The sequence below is a fragment of the Triplophysa dalaica genome, chromosome 18 (genome assembly GCF_015846415.1).
Source record: "Triplophysa dalaica isolate WHDGS20190420 chromosome 18, ASM1584641v1, whole genome shotgun sequence".
Taxonomy (NCBI): domain Eukaryota; kingdom Metazoa; phylum Chordata; class Actinopteri; order Cypriniformes; family Nemacheilidae; genus Triplophysa; species Triplophysa dalaica.
In genome coordinates, this window is record NC_079559.1 from 15,632,542 (window position 1) to 15,654,570 (window position 22,029).

General features: G+C 36.0%; 1 protein-coding gene across 3 annotated transcripts; it reads left to right on the forward strand.

Moving 5' to 3' along the window:
• Positions 1 to 8,436: 8,436 nt before the first annotated feature.
• csf1b (colony stimulating factor 1b (macrophage)) lies at positions 8,437 to 19,300 on the forward strand. Of its 3 annotated transcripts, none has more exons than XM_056773482.1 (9): positions 8,437 to 8,999; positions 9,636 to 9,754; positions 10,752 to 10,814; positions 11,215 to 11,385; positions 13,676 to 13,883; positions 13,972 to 14,108; positions 16,470 to 16,516; positions 16,640 to 16,680; positions 17,841 to 19,300. In XM_056773482.1, the coding sequence occupies exons 2-9, from the start codon at positions 9,647 to 9,649 to the stop codon at positions 17,918 to 17,920; spliced, it is 855 nt and encodes a 284-aa protein (XP_056629460.1). In that variant the 5' UTR covers positions 8,437 to 8,999; positions 9,636 to 9,646; the 3' UTR covers positions 17,921 to 19,300. The 3 variants fall into 3 exon arrangements, with proteins under 3 accessions (XP_056629460.1, XP_056629459.1, XP_056629462.1); XM_056773481.1 differs by having other exon boundaries at positions 9,636 to 9,749; XM_056773484.1 differs by lacking the exon at positions 10,752 to 10,814 and having other exon boundaries at positions 9,636 to 9,749.
• The last annotated feature ends 2,729 nt before the right edge of the window (positions 19,301 to 22,029 follow it).

Below are 22,029 nucleotides of genomic sequence, written 5' to 3' on the forward strand. Positions count from 1 at the left end.
ATAGATACATTTCGCCTTTAAAACCATTAATACATTTAAATGTATTGCATGTACTTTTATTTACTTTTTAATCAGCAATAATCGAAATATCACAAAAAAGATCTGATTACATAAAATTACTTAATCTCAAGGCCACATATCCAAACAAAGACATTTTTCAGATGAAACACTATACATTTATCTAGTAGTGGAGTTATATTTGGACCAGAAGGATGTCAGGTGCCCAACATTAACCACTGGTCACACAGACTATATTTTTATTTGATACAATTTGCAATCCCATACAAACTCTAAGAGTCATCTGATTATGATACACTGAAACATCTAGGTCCGAATAGCATTATATAAGATTTGTCTGTCATGTTATTCAGCTATTTTATATAACAAACGCCATGTGTGAAAACTCTTTCTTTTCTGAGGTCAAAATGCCAATGCCACTGTTTCCACCAATGAACAATAATGAAACCTTACCAGTTTGATAAATGTTTTGCTCTGACAAGCCTTATTATGACATACACAAAACTAGACACAAAGTAACAATAAAGATATGTGCTGTATGAAACAAACCCAGAAATATTTGCCCCAGTGTCACTGAACAGACAGACAATTTACACTGAGCATGCATCCACAACATCCTACAATTGTTTCTGTAACCGTCTATCGCAGAAAACACGTAAAGGTCGAAACAGAGATTCATCTGAGGTCTAGAGGCCTCTCACTTAGCGATTACACAGCTAAACAAATCTTTTGCTCTTTAGGATAAACTAGAAAGTTCAAGTGTTCCAATGCTACCTTCCAGTAAAAAAGGAAAGATCTACACTCAATAGCACTCCACCCCAAAATGGAAACTCTGCCATCATTTACTCACCCTCAAGTTTTCAAAACTTGAATCAATTTCTTTGTTTGGTTGAATACTAAGAAAGATATTTGGAAAAATGTTAGCAATTGAGATTTCCTGGACACCATTGACTACCAATGAAAAATGTAATATATTTTTGTTCTGCCGACGCAAATTGATATATTTTGAAGAGTTTCTGAAAAAGTTTTGGGCAACTTTGACTCAGTGTCTAACATTCATCTTAATATCTTTCTGTGAGTAAAAAAAAAAAAGAAATGTATACAGGTTTCAGAACAACTTGGGGGGTGGGGGTATCCCTTTCAGGACATGGCTTCATAAATTATGCCTGAGGCCCAATTAAATATCTTAAGTCGTTCTCTCAAGTTTTTCTCCATCAAAAAAATGTGTCTCATTTTGCATGAAATATGAGTGTGAATTGTGTGTCAGAAAATTCAACACAAACTAATTTACAGTATATGCTTAAAAATGAAACTATATGAGACCTCCGTTAGGTTTCTTGATTCATAAAAGATGAGCCATTAAATCATGAAATATGAATTGCTTTGTAAGCTTTAAGTTTTATATTTGAAATCACACAAGGAGCAACGCATATTAATACAATTGGTGTGCAATACACTGGAGTGTTTCATTTCTAAAAGTAGTTATCTGACTCTTTTATATCTCAGCATTTGGAATAGTAAAACCAGTGTTCTGGTGTCAGTCAGGGCTGTCAGGATCCTCTTTGATGTTTGACGCTTTGCGACCCAGATGATGCCACCCAATGAGTTCTGGAGACCAAAAGTCAAGCAAAGACTTTCAGAGTCACATGATCATTGGAGACAAAGTGGCGCTTCTTCATTGTTAACATTTTACAATGAGACAAAAAAAGTCCACTGGGGGCGCTAAAAAGCAGAACTGTGTTGGTCCGCTAGGGAATGCGTGCGGGACAGCCAATGCCGTTTGATTAAGTAAGCTAATGTAATGACTAGTGGTGGGCCGTTAACGGCGCAGTGAGACTATTATCGCGCGTTAAAAAAAATGTCGCCGTTAATCTATTCTCAAAATTGGGTTGTGAGCTGGGTCTATACTACGCAAGCTATGATGACTTTCACCTTGATATTTTAGCGCGGATGTATACCAGCTTAACTGCACTGTACGGGGCGAGAACGAGATTTTTCAACTCGCGTGATTCGCGTCATTCGCGGAAGCAGAAGCAGCCTCATCATCTCATAACCAGGGCTTCATTCGCGCGATTCGCGCAGCAAGTAGGTCTATTGGCTCTTTTCATTAACATATAAATCACTCGCGCTTGACGCGCCATTCGCGTTTGTTCTGAACACAACATAACGTTACTGTGAAATTACCGCATCAAACGTGACGTGCTAACATGGATGCAGCTATGAAGCCGCCGGGTTTGCTTCAGGGAATATTAATTTTTAAGAAGCTTCCCAATAGGAACATCGACAAGACTAACGTTGTTTGCACCTTGTGCAATGCGGAATTGGTTTAAAAAAAACACTTTCTCTCAACAGGTAGTGGTCTAACTTTAGTTGAAACCAGTAACTTTGTATTGAGATCTAATGTATTATGGCTCCTGTATGACACATCGCTTGTTGCTGCCTCACTCTTTGTAAATCGCTTTGGATAAAAGCGTCTGCTAAATGACTAAATGTAAATGTACTGTAGGAGCTCTTCCAGTCTCAAGTACCACCTAAACGGAAATCATCCCTTAGCTAATGCGGAAGTAAACGCAAGTTCATCTTATTGAACATAATTTAATTTTCATCACCAATTATCATAGTAGAACAGCTTTCTCAAGCAGTTTGTGATGCATTTTGGAAACAGGAGATGAGCCCCTGGTCTAATGCGCCACCTGGCTTGAGAAACCCGTTCTCAAAGACTTACTTTCAGTCATTGTTTGGGTAGCACACATATTCTGAATGCCTTCGGCAGAATTCAAATGAGCCATTTTAATCTAGATTAATTTTGGAATTAATCTAGATTAATCTAGATTAAAAAAATTAATCTATGCCCACCACTAGTAATGACGTAACCAGTCACAAGACACATGAGAGCCAATGCCATTTCACTGTTGATGCTGACGTAATGATTTACCCACTGCCAGCCAGTCTGGATTTGAGTTTTATGGCGGATGAAGAAGGGGAAAGCTTTCAGGTCTGGCCTAAGAAACCCTTGAAATAATTGCACTTTTTGAATAAACAGCATATGTAGCCATTCTAATAAGGCAATGTTAGCAGAATTTACAGAGCCCTGAGCTAATCTAATATCAGCAGTCTCCTGGTGAGCAAGCCAATACGCCCTCTGGCAAGGAACCAAAACACCAATGATGAATAAACTGAGAAAAACACCTGAAGAAACCAGTCTCAGCCTGGAGGGCCAGGTCAGCTCTGACGTTTTTCAGTTGCACTCAATAACTTTAGGCTACCGAGTAAGTTTTATGTTAAGTGAGTCAAGCTTATTAGTAGTGATAATTTTACATTTGTGTAAACCTGTTTAAGTCTAATCTTGTTTGTGACCAATAACAAATAGAATGCTTTAGGCAGGGATAATAATAATTTTGTTGAAACTGCTTTGTGGCCGATAACAAAAACAGAAGAATGTTTTAGGCGAGGATGATAAAAGAGGAGTGAAGTAGAGAAGCTATAACTTCAAACTGCCATCATGGAAAAAAAGATGCTAAGTACAATATACCAAGTGCTAAAGTTCAATTCAATTCAATTCAAGTTTATTTATATAGCGCTTTTCACGATGTGTATTGTTTCAAAGCAGCTTTACAGTTAGAACACAGCACAGTGCATGGTGTTTATACAACGAGTAAGATCATTCTAATAAATAATATCTAATTTCTAAATAAATAAATAAATGAATGAATGCAGTCTCCCGGTGAGCAGGCCAACATTGCCCTGATGTGGCGAGGAACCCAAACTCCAATGATTGATTAATGGAGAAAAAAACCTCGGGAGAAACTGGCTCAACCGGGAGGGCCAGATCCCCTCTGACGTGTCATAGCTGCACTCAGACTGCTGACATGTGATTTAAGTTTAGCATTTAATACCAAATATTGTAACTTCAGCATTGATAAGACAAATAGTCCGTCTTTGCTCTTGGTTGGGGATGTATTGGTCTGAGCTGGGATGGTCTGATGGTCATATTTCTCTTGGCTGGTGGTGGAACTGCCTTAGATGGAGCTGGGATGGTCAGTCAGTCTGCAGCTGTATCTGGTGTAATCTCAAATTGGGGATGGGCATCTGTCAGTTGTCTGGACACGGTGGAACTTCTTCCTACCTCGGGATGGACATCCCGAGGCAGAGGCGGAAAGAGAATAAAGAGAATAATTAGCGTAGCTGCTGTTCATTAACTATGCATTATGTGAAGGCTTGGCTGAAAAGATGTGTCTTTAATCTAGATTTAAATTGGGAGAGTGTGTCTGACCCTCGAATAGTATCAGGAAGGCTATTCCAGAGTTTAGGTGCTACGTATGAGAAAGCTCGTCCCCCTTTGGTGGATTTTGTTATTCTAGGTGTTATCAAAAGTCCTATATTTTGAGATCTTAGAGAGCGTGATGGATTGTAACGTGATAAAAGCTTGGTTAAGTAAGTAGGTGCTAAACCGTTCAGGGCTTTGTAAGTAATTAAAAGAATTTTAAAATCCATACGATACTTAATGGGTAGCCAGTGAAGCGATGATAAAACTGGGGTTATGTGATCGTATTTTCTTGACCTAGTAAGAACTCTGGCAGCTGCACTCTGAACTAACTGTAGTTTGTTTATCGATGATACAGGACAACCACTAAGTAGAGCATTACAATAGTCAAGCCGTGAGGTCACAAATGCATGAATAAGCTTTTCTGCGTCTGCAACACATAAACTATTTCGTAATTTGGCAACATTTCTAAAGTGGAAGAAGGCTGTTTTTGTGATATTTGAGATGTGATTTTTAAATGACAGGTTGCCGTCTAATATAACGCCTAGGTCTTTAACTGTATTTGTTGGAGAAACAGTGCAGCTTTTAATTTGCAGGCTGTAGTCGGAGATATTCTGTTTACTTGATTTTGGTGCTATAAGTAATATTTCTGTTTTGCTAGAGTTTAAAAGGAGGAAATTACTAGTCATCCAATGTTTTATGTCCTCGATGCACTCTGCCAGTTTGGATAGCTTAAAGGAATCATCTGGTCTTGATGAGATATATAGCTGAGTATCATCTGCATAACAGTGGAAGCTAATTCCATGTTTTCTAATAATGTTACCGAGGGGCAGCATGTATATGGAGAAAAGCAAGGGTCCTAAGACCGATCCCTGAGGTAATCCGTAATTTACTTGCGTAAGATTTGATGATTTCCCATTTAAATGGACATATTGATATCTGTCTGTTAAGTAAGATCTGAACCATTGCAGTGCCTGTCCCTGAATACCGATATAACTGTTTAAACCATCTAGTATTATTTTATGGTCTACAGTATCGAAAGCAGCACTAAGGTCAAGCAGGACTAAGAGTGAGATGTTACCTTTATCTGAAGCAATAAGGAGGTCATTTGTAATTTTAACGAGCGCAGTTTCAGTGCTGTGATGCGGTCTAAAGCCAGACTGAAACTTTTCGTTCATGTCATTATTTTGTAGGAAGGTACACAGTTGAGTTGAAACTACTTTTTCTAGTATTTTAGTACGGGAGATTTGAAATTGGTCTATAGCTTACAAGTTCATTGGGGTATAAGTTTGGTTTTTTGATGAGAGGCTTGATTACAGCCATCTTAAAGGGCCCTGGGACATGTCCTAGATTAATTGACGAGTTGATTATGTTACAAATGGGCTCAATTACAGCAGGTAGTAACTCTTTTACTAATAAGGGGTCTAATAAGCATGTCGTCGGTTTGGATGTTGCAATAATTTTAATTAAATCTTCCTGATTTATAGGAGAAAAACACTCTAGCTTTTCTTTTTGGGTGACGGTTGAAACTAATTCTTCCGACACACTTGGAGGTTTGGTTTTAGCTATGTTGTCTCGTATTATTTCGATTTTCTCATTAAAAAACTTCATGAATTCATTGCTACCAAGGTGCGGCGGAATACCCAGGTCAGGTGGAGTCTGTTTGTTTGTTAGTTTAGCAATTGTACTAAATAAAAACCTTGGATTGTTTTTATTATTTTCTATGAGGTTACGGAAGTGCTCGGCTTTTGCCGCTTTTAGTGCCTTTTTGTAACAGCTTGCACTCTCTTTCCATGCAATTTTAAAGACCTCTAATTGGGTTTGTTTCCATTTGCGCTCCAGTTTACGCGTTTCTCTTTTTAAGGCGCGAGTGGTGTTATTATACCATGGTGCTATGATCTTTCCATTAATCCTTTTTGACTTCATAGGTGCGACCGCTTCTAATGCATTAGAGAAAATAGTGCCCATGTTGCTGGTCATGTCATCGAGCGATTCTATATTAGTTGGAAAGGTTATTAAAGGAGTCAGATCTGGCAAGTTCTTTATGAAACTATCTTTAGTAGTTGAGGTGATTGTTCTACCCTGTCGATGACGAGATATACAACTGATTTCTGCAGTGCGCAGTGTACATGTTATAAGATGGTGATCGGAAACATCGTCGCTTTGAGGTATAATATCGATATTGGTTAGATCGGCTCCGTGAGATATAATCAAGTCTAGGGTATGATTAAGGCGATGAGTAGGACTATTGATATATTGTGTTACACCACAAGAGTCTAGTAGTTCTTTAAACGCCACAGCTAATGGAGCTACTTTACTTGTTAAGTAAGTAACAAGTACTCCGTCTTTGATCTTGGTTGGTGATGAAGATTGCCTGCCCTGATCCCTTCGGACCGTTGGTTTGAAAATTAACCTATGCTGAGTTCTTTTAACCCATTGCTGATTCAAATACAATATAAAACCTTTGCAAATTTAACCCAATAGTTGGAATTGTCCCTTTTTGACACAATAAACTGAAAATAACCCAGAATTTTTTGAGTGCAGATTTAGACATCTCAGCAGCCAATCTTGTGTTAAAAACTTGAAGTACCCAAATTTGCATTTATGAAAAACATAAACAAAGGTTTGGATTGAAGATCTAACACAAGTCTGGAGTTATTTATGTTACAGATATCTCATCACATCAGTTTATTGGCGGTTAAGCAAATTTAAAGCAAATTTGCTTTATATCAAGCACACATATGATCTTTTCTATTTCTTATAAAGCAACAAGCCCCAGAAGCAGTGGGTTTACCAAGGAATTTTATAATGGCATAGAATTTGACTCAGCCAATCAGAATCAAGGACCAGAACTGACCGTTTTATAAGAAGTGTTTTCACATCATCTTTCATAATCGGAATAACAAATAAATGTTATTTATATGTACAATTTAAACATTTGATTTCTTTTTTAAACAATTTAAACATGTAAACACCTAAAAAAATAAAGGTGCCTAAAAAGGTTCTTCCCCACAAAGAACAAAGATATGAGACAGTTTTTTGGTTACACTGTAAATTACTGTTCCCTTCATAAAGAATTTAATAATGTGTTCATTAATGATGATAAGTCATTTACAAATGCATTATAAAGCAGTTAGAAAAGTATAAATAAAAGGGGGGATTCTAACGAAGTATGATAGCAAATAATGATGCTTAATACATGTATTTATTCATTGTTATTTGACACGAAAGCAGATTCATTGTTATCTCGATGTTATTTGCAAAATAGGCTGTCAGACCGAAGACTGTAGGGTGTTATTGTGGTTTTTCTCATCATTACCTGATCCAATTCCGAATGCCTTACGGTGCCCTCCAGAATGCCATCAGACCATGATGCTAATCCAAAGCATTTTTTTCTTGCTTACCAAGATAAATGAATCAAACTTTTAATCACTTTTCAAAACAAAATGCAGGAAGGTTGTTGTAAACATGTTCGTTTACAATGTTCTATTAATGATTCAATTACTTCCAATAGTTAATCAAACCCAGAAAACATTTATTTATTATTAATTGTAGAAACAGAATGCTCACAAGGCTACATCTCTGATGTGAATCATATATTAAGAAGTATTGACAGCACATGAAAGTGCACTTTAAATTGTAGTGGATGCCTGTGAAGTGTACATTCATAACATGTGAGTTAAAAATGGCTCAGTATTTTATAGGTATTTCGTTAGAATCCATTTTTATTAACGCAGTTATTACTGCTTTATAATGCATTTGTAAATGACTTATGAGTCATTAATGAACACATTTACAAATGCTTTATATAGGGAACCCTAATGTAAAGTGTTATTTCGAAAGTGTGTTATAATTTCAGATCTAAGTTATTTCCCATTACGCTATCTGGTTGTCTGTAAGAATGAACCTTGGAAATTTCAAGAGACATTTAGCTATGACTGACATGTTTTTTAATCTAGAAGCCTGTGGGGAACACAATCCCTCTTTAGTCTCTTGAGAACTATGATTTCTTCTCTGAAAGTAACCATGTTAAGATGTCTCCCAGCATGCCTCTGAGGGCAAGGACCTATGTCAATAACACCTCCAGGTTACTGGTCTTCAGCACACTAAATAAATACATGGATTAAAAAAATTAATAGCCTTTAATGGTGTAAAATGTGCTCCCTGAAGAACTATGTTGGATAGGTAAGTAGATTTAGTTGTGTGGGTCTGAGGACATATGCAAGGGCTCACGAGGGCTTTGTGTGATGGAAAGAGAAAGATTGTGAGGTAGAAATTAAATAATTGCATGAGTCATGTTTACGCATACGCAGGAATGCCAAGAATTTAAATTAAAAATACTCTTATGAAATGTGAGAACTAAAAAAAAAGAGAAGAAGAGAGAGGTGTGTGCTCTTAAAGGCGGAGACAAATTTATTGGAAAGGACCAGGAGGGGGTGGAGAGAGTTTCTGTGAGAAACTTCAATAGACAAGTTGTAAAATCATTGGGTCTTATGAAACAACAATGTGCTCTTCAATTTTTGGGTCAGAGATCTTTAATTAGACTGTCGAAAATTTTTATTATGAGCTTTTTTAAAACTTCACAAACGTTTAGCTTTAACTCTACACATCTGTGATGTGCTCAAATGCGACCAATTGAGGATTATAATCTTTTCCTGCTGGATCTGTGAGCCAGATGACCAACATTACGCCAATTCACTTTGTCTACAAAAGCAAGGTAAGATTAAGATTAAAAGAGAGTTAATTAATTTTAACAGACTTAAACACACACTTTCTGTAAATTAACAACATAATTGCATTTGATAGCTACAGATGTGACTGTGGTTAAATCAGTCTCTCAAAATAAATCCTTATCATTGTTAAACTGGTTAATGATGTTGTACAACTGTGGGGATATTTCCAACCCAGAGTTTGGTCAAAAAACGACAAAATTTACCATTGATTTGTCAATTAATTTATGCTGTGTTGCTTTAACCCTTTGTTGGGTCAAATATAGCCCATTTTCTGGGTTTATTTTAACCTAATGTCTGTGTTCATCGATTTTTGGTTAAAAATAACCCAGCCTTTGAGTGTAAATTAAAATATTTAGTAAAATATAAAAAAATATATAGAACAAGCAATTGAGAGAGCAGAGTGTGGACCAGGTGCATAAAGATAAAAACAGCAGGTTTCGTAGAGATGAAAGCATGCCTTTGACATACCTGGCACCTGGCACTGTAATTCTTCATGTTCGTTTTCCAGCAGTATAAATTCATATCTCTATGTTGTGTGAAAAATATCTATTTTGCATTGAATATTTTCTTCTGTTTATTGCTTGTGTGTATATTTGTGTGTTTTCTCGTCTTGTCACCAGGTTAAGAATATATGTGTTCTCATGCTGTTGTGTGTTCCCCTCTCTATGATGGACATCCCTGGTCCTTGCAAACATGCCGTAACCATGGACCACCTGCTTCAACTAAAACAGATGGTGAGGTAACAGATCTAAAACGATCCGTAAAGGTTTAGTTGTTCTCTAAATTTAAGGTGGTCAAACTAAGTAGCTGGGTCATTCTCATGAAATCATTGAAACATCAGTGCCAAAAGGATATTAAATATAAAACATGTAATCCAGTAGCTCAAAACATGGTCATGATAAAGATATATGCGTTTTATCATTTGCACACAAAAAAATCACAGGTGTTAATACATTTTGTATTTTATTATATTTTCTGTTGAACATCGCATTAACGTCATACTTCTGTCTCTCCATGAAATGTTGTAATTTTAGATAAAACTCTGAAACAATGGGTGTTCTATTAAATGACAAAAACCTATTGACAGGTATAAAATATGAAGTAGGCTTACAGTGGAAAAAAAAATGTCCATAACTGATGTTTTTATCGTCTGTAACATTTTTAAAGGACTGTTTACACAGACAATGTTGATCATTATATAACTTCCTAATCCTAAAAAACAAACAAGCTTTTAAAGATTTCAGAATATGTATAACTCTTAATTTCAAATTGACCCATAAGAATGGTTTTGGGGTCTTTGGTCACATTATGATTAATGAATAAAACTTTGCTTTTGCATCATGGCTTATGTTTTAAAAGCAAAACATGCTATGGTACTGACATTTTTAGGCTGTTGTAGTAATGAGGTTTTTAAGGTCTCATTTAAAAAAAGGTTCAAAAACTTGTTAAAGTTATTACATTAATATTTTACAGTATAGCATCCCTTGTTTTTAATGCATAAAAAAGGCTATTTGTTGATGCAAAGATACATTTTTTTGAAAATTTATGAGAATGTGACTATTTATGAGATTTCATGAGAATTAGACCAAGAGATGATCTATTAGCAAATAAACCAGTTTGGACCAGTAAGAAACCAATGACCATATTCCAAAAGACTTGGACTTCAATCTGCTTTGTTGTGTGTTGTGGACACACCAGTTCTGAACTTTTTCAACTAACGTTTTAATAATCCTCAGATCACTAACCAGCTGCGGACCAGCTGTTCAATAACATACACGTTCATTGAGAGGAAACACTTGGTAAGCGTGTCAATTAAAATTGCTTTAGTCTCAAAACACTGACTTGTTCAATTTTCTAATAAAGGTTTTAAAGATAGATTGATTTTGTCTCTTTCCTCTGTGAAAAACAAACCTCCACCATGGCTTGTGATGCGTTTCCAATGTCTTCTGTTTTAAATCTGTCGCTGAAAATGTCGCCATGCTTTGAATTAGGTCCCCACTCCACAGTGTCACGACTCAAAGCGATATATTTCATTGTGGGTTGATAGTTGTGGGATTTCTTGTTGAATTCAACAAACATTTTAACGTAGACATGATTTCTAGACTTTTCTGTCATCCTTTGGTGTAAACTGATGAGTTGATTTTCTCATAAACTGGATTTTATTCCCAACTGAAACCTTTCTATGGTGTTGTTTTTCAGAGTGTGGCATGTTATGTGAAAGCCACGCTGCCGAGGGTGCTTGAACTCTTAAATGTCCACATCAGATACGTCCCGGGATCAGACAGTTCTCTGGCAGCGGTCTCCATCCAAAACCTCATTCTCAACATCTACTCCCAACACTGTATACCTTCACTAAATGAGGAACTGGAGGTGTGTGCACACTTTTGAGTATGTGAGTCATGAATTTTCATGGATTCAATGAGGTCACATGGAATATGGAGAGCCTGTAAAGTATAAACGTCCCCTTTATTGACTCTTTAAGCATGTCCGTATGTATATGGGATTTGTTCCTTATGTGAGACCATAAATAGACTTCCATGTCTAAAAGATTTGAATCTTGCTCTCAATGGATCATCTAACATTATTGCACTGCAATATAAAAGGCTTAAAGTGATCTACTCTGTGATAAAGTGCTGCCAGAAACATCATTCACGTTAGTTTATACCACATCTTAAATCAGCACTTTTCAGCAGTTACCTTAAAAGCAACTGATCTTCAACAGATCCAGTTCAGCTCTTGCAGTATTGTGAGGCTAGATGTGCACATGATGACGTTACTGCAGACTATGGCAATTCCAGCACTACTAATTGAATTGCACACAGACCTTGCACATCTGTAGACGTTTTCCTTCAAAATATTTCCTAAAATTGAGCTTGAGAACTATACCATCTGGCAGCAGGAGTCAGATGTCAGTCGTGTATGAGAAACGTGTTTCGAAAGCGCAAGAACATACTTTTAGCATGTCAGCTTCTAATGCGTAAAGACAGGTACAGTCTCACAGCATACTTGTTTTCTCTTCATTTCAACGAAGGAGCTGCTTTTGGGATTTATAAGTCAACTTTGCAATCAAAACTCAAAAAAGTTCAGTTTAATTGCGGAATAGTGTCTGCCAAAAACTTGCATAAAAACCTCATATCCCCTTACTTCATGATTTTAATTTTTAGACAAAAATCAGTATTATTAGTCACGCCTTATGTTTGTCATTGTTTTTTTTTTCATTAATGTTTTTAAAAGTGCTTGTCAACTTTGACAATAGAATATGTAAAATGTGTTTTACACATTTCCTGAAAAACTATGACTACTAGTGCTATGTTTAAGTTCAATTTACTTAATGCTAATGTAGATTTAACATAAACTGTTCAATTGTTAAGTTGTAAAGCGTACAACACATATTATAAATAGACTTTGTAACTAACTCTATGTCACCCATTGGATGAGCTTGATTCAAAAATACACAAAACAAAATGCATTTGACACACAAACATTATTGTGGGGAGAAAATGTGTTAAACAGGGTAAATGTTTAATAAAGCAAATCTAAATGACCTGAAGAGTGACTTCACAGAAAACTTTTTTACAACCAAACAACAGCAAAGCTTTCCTGTAGCTCAGTGGTGAAATATTGTGTTAACAACGCAAGGTTGTGGGTTCGATCTCAGGGGATTGCAAGTACCTATGTAAAATGTATAGGATAAAGCAATGTAAGTTGAATGCCCATCAGTTCTTATTCTGTGAGCAAATATAAATAATCTAAATATTTAGGGACCAATGTTTAAGGGTATTCCTCATTGCATTTTGAAGTGAACATTTCAAGTTATGGCAATAATAATTCATATAAAAAAGAAAGAAAGAAAGAAAGAAAAGGATATGAAGCATAATAAGCACCGTGGGATTTTAAGACTGATCTCACGGAAATGCATAACTACTTTACAAGGCTAATTCGTATGCATCACACAAAAGATTAATCGATTATTAAAAAAAGCAAAAACCAAGCCCCACCCTAAACTTAAACATCACGTTGCAAAACATCATTGTGAAAATAAAACCTTCACATCTCCAAATTAAAAATATGTGTTTTTTCAATAAATTAACCCTTATAAACTTAAGGATATTTCACTCAAAAATGAGAATTCTCTCATTTTTTAATACAGACAAACAGGAAGGGTGACCAATATTTTATAACTAAATAATATTTTTGTATGATACATTCTTGTACATTCTTTTTTGAAGTTTCTTTAAAAGATTCTTTACAGAGCCATTCAGCCGGAAATGTTTTTTACCACATCGTAAAGCACACCTTTTTAAGTGTAAACCTCATGACTGTTACAAACTGGAAAGGGCAGGGCTATCCGCAGGGTAGGTTACTTTTTAAAAACAATTTCAGTAAGCACATACAGTATAACATCTTGTTCATGTGGTCCTGACATGTCGGCCCCCTGCTGCATGTAAAATAAATCCAATTATAACAGGCTACTGTTAAGTCTACATTTAGGCATACAACACATTATTTCCAACTCCTTTATTATGTCTTACGCAAATCAATTTAATGAGGAAAAATTACCTTTAAGAGACAATAACACAATGTTAAAATACATTTGATCCCAGCCTGTCAATATTTTCCTTCTCTGTCTCTGTTTTACTTTGGTTCTCACGCTCTGCAGGAGAACCCTGTGGCATTTGAGAGGCAGTACAAAGAGTCTCCTGTCCGGGCGCTTCTGAGAGTGGAAGAGGTTCTGTCCCTGTACCTGCACCTAATCACAACCACCAACACTTCTCTTAACTGGACCTGCGGGCAAGAGTATAGCAGCGTCATGCATGACTACAGCAGCATTATGCCCCCTACTGTTTCCGAGTCCACGTCTAGCACAGGTGAACACATGTGCGCACACACACACACACAAAGCCACAAACATATCCCTCAACTAATGATTAAAGCCACGTGTTTCTTCTTTGAAAGAGGCTGCGGTGGGGTTATCCAGACAAGCTCCTCAGGGGTCCTTGAGTGATGATTTCTACAGGCTGGGCTTCATTGTGGTCTCCATCTGTGCAGGATTTTTCATCCTTCTCTCTGTATTCTGCCTCCTAAAGAGAAAGGTATTCCATCTCTCTATAAACCTGGGCATAAATGCCATATGGGCATTTTACTTCAGGTCCAAAAGGTTTTGTCTTTAACACCTTGAGCATGTCAATTCTCTGTGGCAAACCAATGACTTTCACACTGCATGATCCAATGTGTCATTTTTTTGGAGGGTTTATTGACAGAAATGCAATATAAAACACAAAACTAAGTTATTGTTAATTAAGAATGAGGTATTTCTATCTATATACACCCGTATATGGAATTTGCCATGTTGTTTAAACAGTAGCCCTAAATGGACATATTGCAAGAGCGCTTTTTGTAAATAATGTGAAATGATGACATCTTAGTCCAGTGTCAGCCACCGTAATGCTTCGAAAGTGAGGGGAAGGCGTTGGAGTGAGCCGTTAGATGCCGCTGAGTTTCATACAGGGGACCTTTAAATACAAGCTTTGTTTGCGTATTTTGATGAGAAATAGTGACAAATATATAAAGCTTTATAACAGTTTGTGTAGTGTTTGTCCATGAAAGACTTTAATGTGTTTCACAGTCTGGTATTGATTTGTGATGGTGCATGTTGCGCTTTGGTTATGCCGGTGCACATGCTTAACACTGACTGTAACATTGTGTCCAAAGGCCTTAAGTCCCTACTGACTAATATATTATAATCTAATAAAAGGATCAAACGGAGATCTCCGTGGGGAAATTCCATTTTTAGGGTCTCAGTAATATTGAGAAAAGTGAAAATTCAGGGAACTTCAAAAACACCTTTGATGAAATGATGTGATGAATGACAGAAAACTAATAGAAAAAGAAAGTCCAAAATGTCTTAAAGTCTTTTGGGATCAAATGTGTAACAGCCTGCAGAAGCTTTGACAGTTGTTGGGATGAGATGGTTCAGAACCTAGCAAATTCTAAAGAGGATTAAACTGGTTCATTGAAAGACATTCACCTCTACACTGTTGCTCATGTATTTGGTATAATTTTTCCCAGGCTTCGGTTTTTAGTAAAGTAAAATTGGCCTTTGCAGCATTTCTGGGTCCTTATTGATAAAAAACAGCCCATATCACCATAACTCACTGTCTGCTTTTTTCTTATCTTTATGTGCAAACTTTTTTCTCATAAGGGGAAAGGGGTCATTATTTTACTTACCTGCAAATTATTTTCACATGTTTTTTTGTATCATCCTCCGTGCAACCTTCCCAGGCGGGTCAAGAGTGTGTAGATCTTGTCAAATGGTTTAGAATCTCAACTCTGCAGTTCATTGGCTCCAGTTCTCTCTGTGGCTTTTCTTCCAGATAGTTGATGTTCTTTATGGCAGTGCCTGATAACAGTTCTGAATATATCCCACAAAAATGTCTCTTCCTCTTGTCATTTCAAAACTTCATGACTATCTTTCTTCCGCAGAACACAAAAGTAGATATTTTGAAGAAAGTTAGTAACCGAACAGCACTGGCCCCCATTCACTTCTATTGTATGGACACAAAACCAATTCAAGTGAATGGGGGCCAGTTAACAACATTTTTCAAAGAAAAATCTTCTTTTGTGTTTTGCGGAAGAAAGTCATTCACGTTTAAAAATTCTATCATCGTTTACCTGTAAATAGCCCTATTCGCATGGGATTAGTATTTGCTGGGGAGCTCTGGTCATTTGTAATAATTGTAGGGATTGTCTGTGATCTTAATACGGGAAAAATCGTACATGTCTGTAATTTTTAAAGTAAAAATTCCCCCACAAATTACCTACCATATTTTGACAAATCACCGAGGTCCTGTGATTATATTAGTCCCGTGCGAATTGGAATCTCTGTGATTTGGCGGCTCATTTATCATTTTTCAAGGTTTTTCCATCATTTGCGAATAATGATCGCGGGTCTCAAATGCTGATGGTACGGTCCTAAATCATTAAACATCATACAACAATAGGCTATACAAACTAGTTGCAAAGCCTTGTCATCACATCCGGGAAATAAATCAGTAAATTTGAGTGAAATCACAGGCTTCACTTATCCAGTGCGAATGCACCACATGATCACAGCCCCCATAATAGTAATCCAATGCGAATAGGGTTCATGACTCTTTTCTTCTGTGAAACACAAACTAAGATATTTGGAATCGTTTTGTGTCCATACAATGGAAGTCAGTGTTGTTCGGTTATCAACATTCTTCAAAATATCTTCGTGTGTGTTCTGCAGAAAAAAGAAAGTCCTACAGGTTTGAAATTACAAGAGTGTGAATAAATGTAAATGTCATTTTATGATTGAAGTATTGCTTTCATTTGTTAACCTTACAAAAAACATGCTGATGAAATGTTTACATCTGTTGGATATCTGATGGTATTCATGCATGCTATTTTGTTTGAATTCTTTCCCATGACAGAAACTGCAGCATCAGCTTCACAGAGCAAGATTATCATCAGACTGGGGGTAAATTGGATTATAAATACTTTACAAACTTGCTAATGAATTTACATGTTTTTGATCAGCAATTCTTTGAAACTAGGTTATTAAAATCTCAACAAATTATATGAAAATTTTATGTAATTACAGATTACAAGTCGTGGAAAATTTGGAAATACAAGAGCAAGAATGTAAGTATTTCATGATTTTTTTGTGTAAAATGGCAGTATTATGATTACATATTAAAACAAAGATTGTATCCAAACGTTTGTAAAGATTCAGTAGCTTTAACCCTTTTATGAATGAATTAAGATACCCTCATTCAGCATTCTTTCCAATGTGTTATGTTGCTTTACACATATTTCACATATGGCAGTGTGTGAGATTATGCACAACACTTTAAAAATCTTATGTTAAAACAACACAGTCTGTCCTTTACTGAACAAATCTTTTTAGTAAAAATCTTTGTAGACAACACATTTTACTTTGAACATACATTGAACATTGATACTTTTAGATCAACCTTGTGTCGTTTCTTAAATTTATTTAACACAATATTAACATAATGACTCATAATGTGTTTAAAAAACACAAAGGGTTAAATCTCCATAAAACAAAAAAATGTGTTGCATCCTTCTTGAGAGTGGTTGATGTGTAGCTATGTCATCAAGACCTGTGCATATATTTTTTGATAACCGACCACTGTGTTGACAAAAATAGACATATGCAAATGATCTATATAGCATATGTTATGGATTATGTTTAGATCTTGATTATTTCCTTTCCAGGTTATGGTTGTTCTTTAAGATAAATCTTTAGATATCCTTTATAGACGGATATCATTGGGGTCACTGAATGGCTTGTCTGTGTCTAAATGGCATTTATGCTGTTTTAAACCAAGCAGCTTTGCTTCTTTTTATCTTTAATTCACAAGGTGGCGAAAGGTCTCAGAAAGGCGTTGAAAGCCCAAAAAACACATGCCTTTCTTTCTGGCCTGAAGCCCTGAGAACCAGTACTGCAATCCTGAATTGCAAATCTAAAGTTTTACAATTCTTCAATTCTTTCAAAGACTTTGAATATGGCACATGTGGGGTGTGGAATACTTTTGCTGAAAATAATGATTTGAACAGCTTAAATTTCAGTCTTTTCTTCAAGTAAAGCTATTGCACAGGTTTACTTTTTTCTAGACTTTTTGAATCTTTACAGACGTGATCACAACGAATGTTATATGAAACTGGCTGCATCTATTTGTGTAAGGAGTTCTTTGTAATATATGGATGTGTGAACTTGATGTCTTCATTCACATTCTGTTTGATTGATTTTTGTCCTGAATTCTCTTCATATTTCATAGGTCAGATGTCAGAGCTTCAAAAGAGTTCCACCTCTCCACCGACATCCAACAGAGCTGATGCTTCTTTCTGGATACCATAAACATTAAAAACAGACTGTCTCACTCACTACATCACTACATCAATATACATTTGCAGGAAGGAAATACTCACAAGCACTTTATTATGAACAATATACACTTAAAAATAAAGGTGCTACAAAATGACATAGTTGAGGAACACGTTCTGTAGAACAGTTTGTCCATTAAGGGCTACTGTAGAAACAACATAGTGAATTTCATGCAGGGGGACCCGCCGCTGTGTATGCAGATAAAAATAGCTCATTCTAAGGTAAAAAAAACATAATGCTTCATTATGTCTTGAAGTTATATCTGAAGACATAGTTATCTGTATTATATTGCATTTCTGTCAATAGAAAAAAATGACACACTGGACCTTTGAACCTTTGACTGAAAGTTTTTTGGGGAACCATTGGTTCTTCTATGGCATTCTTGTCAAGAACCTTTCACAGCACCTTTATTTTCAAGAGTAGACTATTATTGGATAGGGCTTCCGTTTGCTCTCAAAACAGTTTTAGTTCTTTGATTCCACAAGATGTAGACACATTTCTTTGAGATTGCAGTCCATGGTGATATGGATACATAAAAAAAAATTGCAAGTTATTACTTCAGCTCTATTCTACCACATCCAAAAGGGGTTTTATTGGATTTACATCCGATGACTAGGAAGGCTGCTGAAGAACAGTGAACTTTGGGAGTTTGGGATGCATGTGGATGGTAACAATTGATTTATACTTGTGCCATTCAATTGATGATCCGTTGGCATCAATGGACCCAAAGTGCGCCAGGAAAACATTCAGGTTGGACTGAGGATACAGGGCAGGTCTGATCCATGGATTCATGCTGTTGGTGCCCCAACCACCTGTGTGCCTCAGAAGAAATTGAGATATATTTTTCCAGACTTCAACTGTCAAGTGGACTGTTCATCTTGTAGGTTGAGCCATCTGTTCTTGGCTGACACAAGTGTTGTAGTACATCTGCTTTAAGGGGTTTGGGATCTTGTGCAGATGCATAATGCTCACCATAACTATACAGAGAGGATTTAAATAATCATAGACTTTCTGTCAGCTTCAACCAGACAAGCTATTTTCTGTTTTACACCGCATTACACTGCAGTGGCAGAAGTTCATGAGTAGTTAATTACAAAATTGCATAAGAAAGTACATGTGTTCCTAATAAAGTGCTTGTAAAATGTAGATTTAGAAAATATGTCTCAGTTGTCATAATCACCCATACAGTCTATGGAGCTTGTAAATATACAAAATACATGTTATTATAAACATCCTATGAAATACTGGAAATGTCTTTTAGTCAATGCATTGCATGCATGTCCAGTTTGCTACTTTTACAACAACCCAAAAACTGCTGGAAGCATCTTAATAAATAAATATGTAAAGCAAGAGGATCTGATTGAAATGTTTTTTTAATGTTTATAACTTGTGTAATGAATGATGTTTCTCAGATATTTCTAAACGTAAGATCATTTGAACCTTTGGATCATTTCAAGCCAAATTTGATACTATTATGTCTCAAGACTGGGATCGGCAGGCAAAGTTGTGAAATTATATTTGATTAAATTTTGTTTTAGGAAGTTAAATGGAAGATTTATTTAAGAGTCATTAGTTCCCTATTTTCCTTTTTTAAGCTCCAAAACCACAAATAACCACAAACAACCACCATGAAAGTTTATATGACCTTTGTGTTGTAGTCAAGTCATTTATATAGCTTTTAATACAAATGAAAGATGAAAAAGTTAAAATTAGAAATTAAGTTATTAAGGACAAATATTGTAAACACATCTAAACAAACGCTTAAAGGTCTAGTGAATGAAATTAGCGGAATCTAGCGGTGAAGTGGACAATTGCTCACTTCACACCTCCTCCTCACATTTAAAGCACTACGGTGGATGACTAAGGACTAAGATGTTTGCTTCTTTGTCAAATGAGATAACATATTTATAAAACACGCTCTGTAGAGCAGTTTGTCCCTTTAAGGCTACTGTAGAAACAAGGGGACCCGTGGTGTATGTAGAAAGAAATAGCTCATATAACACATTGGACCTTCAAAGTCGTATATCAATTATTAGTTTCTTATATATAACTTTTTTAGACCAGCCTAATGACAGCCCCGGTTATCCTTAACTTTATTGGTTTGAAACACCATGAGGTTAAATAAATTATATCTTCAACTATTCCTGTAATTTTTGCTGAAGTTGAAGTATTTCCAGGATCTCATATATCTGCCTTAACCAAGTCATAAAAATAGCAAAAAAGGTTATCGGTTCTTCCGGCAGTAAACTGATATGAAAATGATGACTGTGCTAATGACTATAGGAGTACACATCCCAGAAACTCTCGCTATTTGTCATCAATGACAAATGTACATTTGTCGTTTAACTTTAATTCAAGTCAAGTACAAAGCAAGCTGCAATTTCATGCTTCAAACTGACATGTTATAGTTCTAGAGTCAAAAGTTAAGGATTGCAGCTTTACTAAAAACCGGGAACAATATCAATGCATTTTAAGTGAACAGGAGAAACAGATATCAGTTTCAAGACGAGCCATTTTTTATGTACATTTTGTTTCTTACAGACCCTGCCGGATTACGTTCCACCTTGTTTAGCTCAGCTCTAAACATGAACAGATTCTCTAACTTAAAAACAAACAAAAAATGTGGTGAAGATTTAACAATGTCTGTTTAAGATTAGAACAAGCTAGTCAAAGCTGAAAGTAAAAGCTTTAAACAGAAAAACAGGAAGAAATGTTTTGTGGTCCTACAGTTCTAAAATATTCCTGACAGGGTACAATCACTCATTTACTTTCTTAAAACAATTATGAAAATACCCAGCTACAGAATATTCATTATGACATCCTACTGGAACAGTAAATAGTATAGTTTGCAGTTATCTATACAGATGTTTTCAAACTATTTTGTATGTGATGTTATGTGATGTACACTCACCTAAAGGATTATTAGGAAAACCTTTTCAATTTCTCATTAATGCAATTATGGTGGTGGTGTAATGGTGTGGGGGATGTTTTCTTGGCACACTTTAGGCCCCTTAGTGCCAATTGGGCATCGTTTAAATGCTACGGCCAACCTGAGCATTGTTTCTGACAATGTCCATCCCTTTATGACCACCATGTACCCATACTCTGATGGCTACTTCCAGCAGGATAATGCACCATGTCACAAAGCTTGAATCATTTCAAATTGGTTTCTTGAACATGACAATGAGTTCACTGTACTAAAATGGCCCCCACAGTCACCAGATCTCAACCCAATAGAGCATCTTTGGGATGTGGTGGAACAGGAGCTTTGTGCATCCCACAAATCTCCATCAACTGCAAGATGCTATCCTATCAATATGGGCATTTCTACAGAATGCAACATTTCTACAGAATGCTTTCAGCACCTTGTTGAATCAATGCCACGTAGAATCAAGACAATTCTGAAGGAGAAAGGGGGTCAAACACAGTATTAGTATGGTGTTCCTAATAATGAGAGTTCCTTTAGGTGAGTGTATATTCAACCCTGATACCAACGTTATAAACTGGATTACACTACAAGAGCTTACACCAAACATGGTAAAATAGTCAGTAAATGTTGGGCAGTCAGACTTGTAGAATTAACTGAAAATAAGTACATGAGGCGGGTAGACTGTAACAAAACATGTTTTATACTGACCAATCAATGGAATAGCACATGGCCATTTACAAAGACTCCAAGTGCGACATTGTGATGCCTAGTATTTATAGATTTTAAAATACATGTGATGTAATCTTTAATTGTAATTCAAAGAAAATGTTAATTACACTCCGAAAATTGGAATCAATTTTCCATAGGGTAATAGATCACGCACAACCATAACATTAATATGAATTATTAAGTCTTCATATTTATTTTATCCTATTTATTGGTTGATCATGCAGAAAATTCATAGCAACAACAAAGATCATGTACATTTTGAATACATATTTTAATACAAACACTCTGTAGCTCATTACAAAGATTGTAATTGCACAATATTTTTTAGTATATTATTCTGTAGCTGCGTCTCTTTTTTCTCCACCCTTCTTATTTTCTCTCATTTTTTGACAAGGTCCATTCTTCACCACAGTTGTCTGACAAC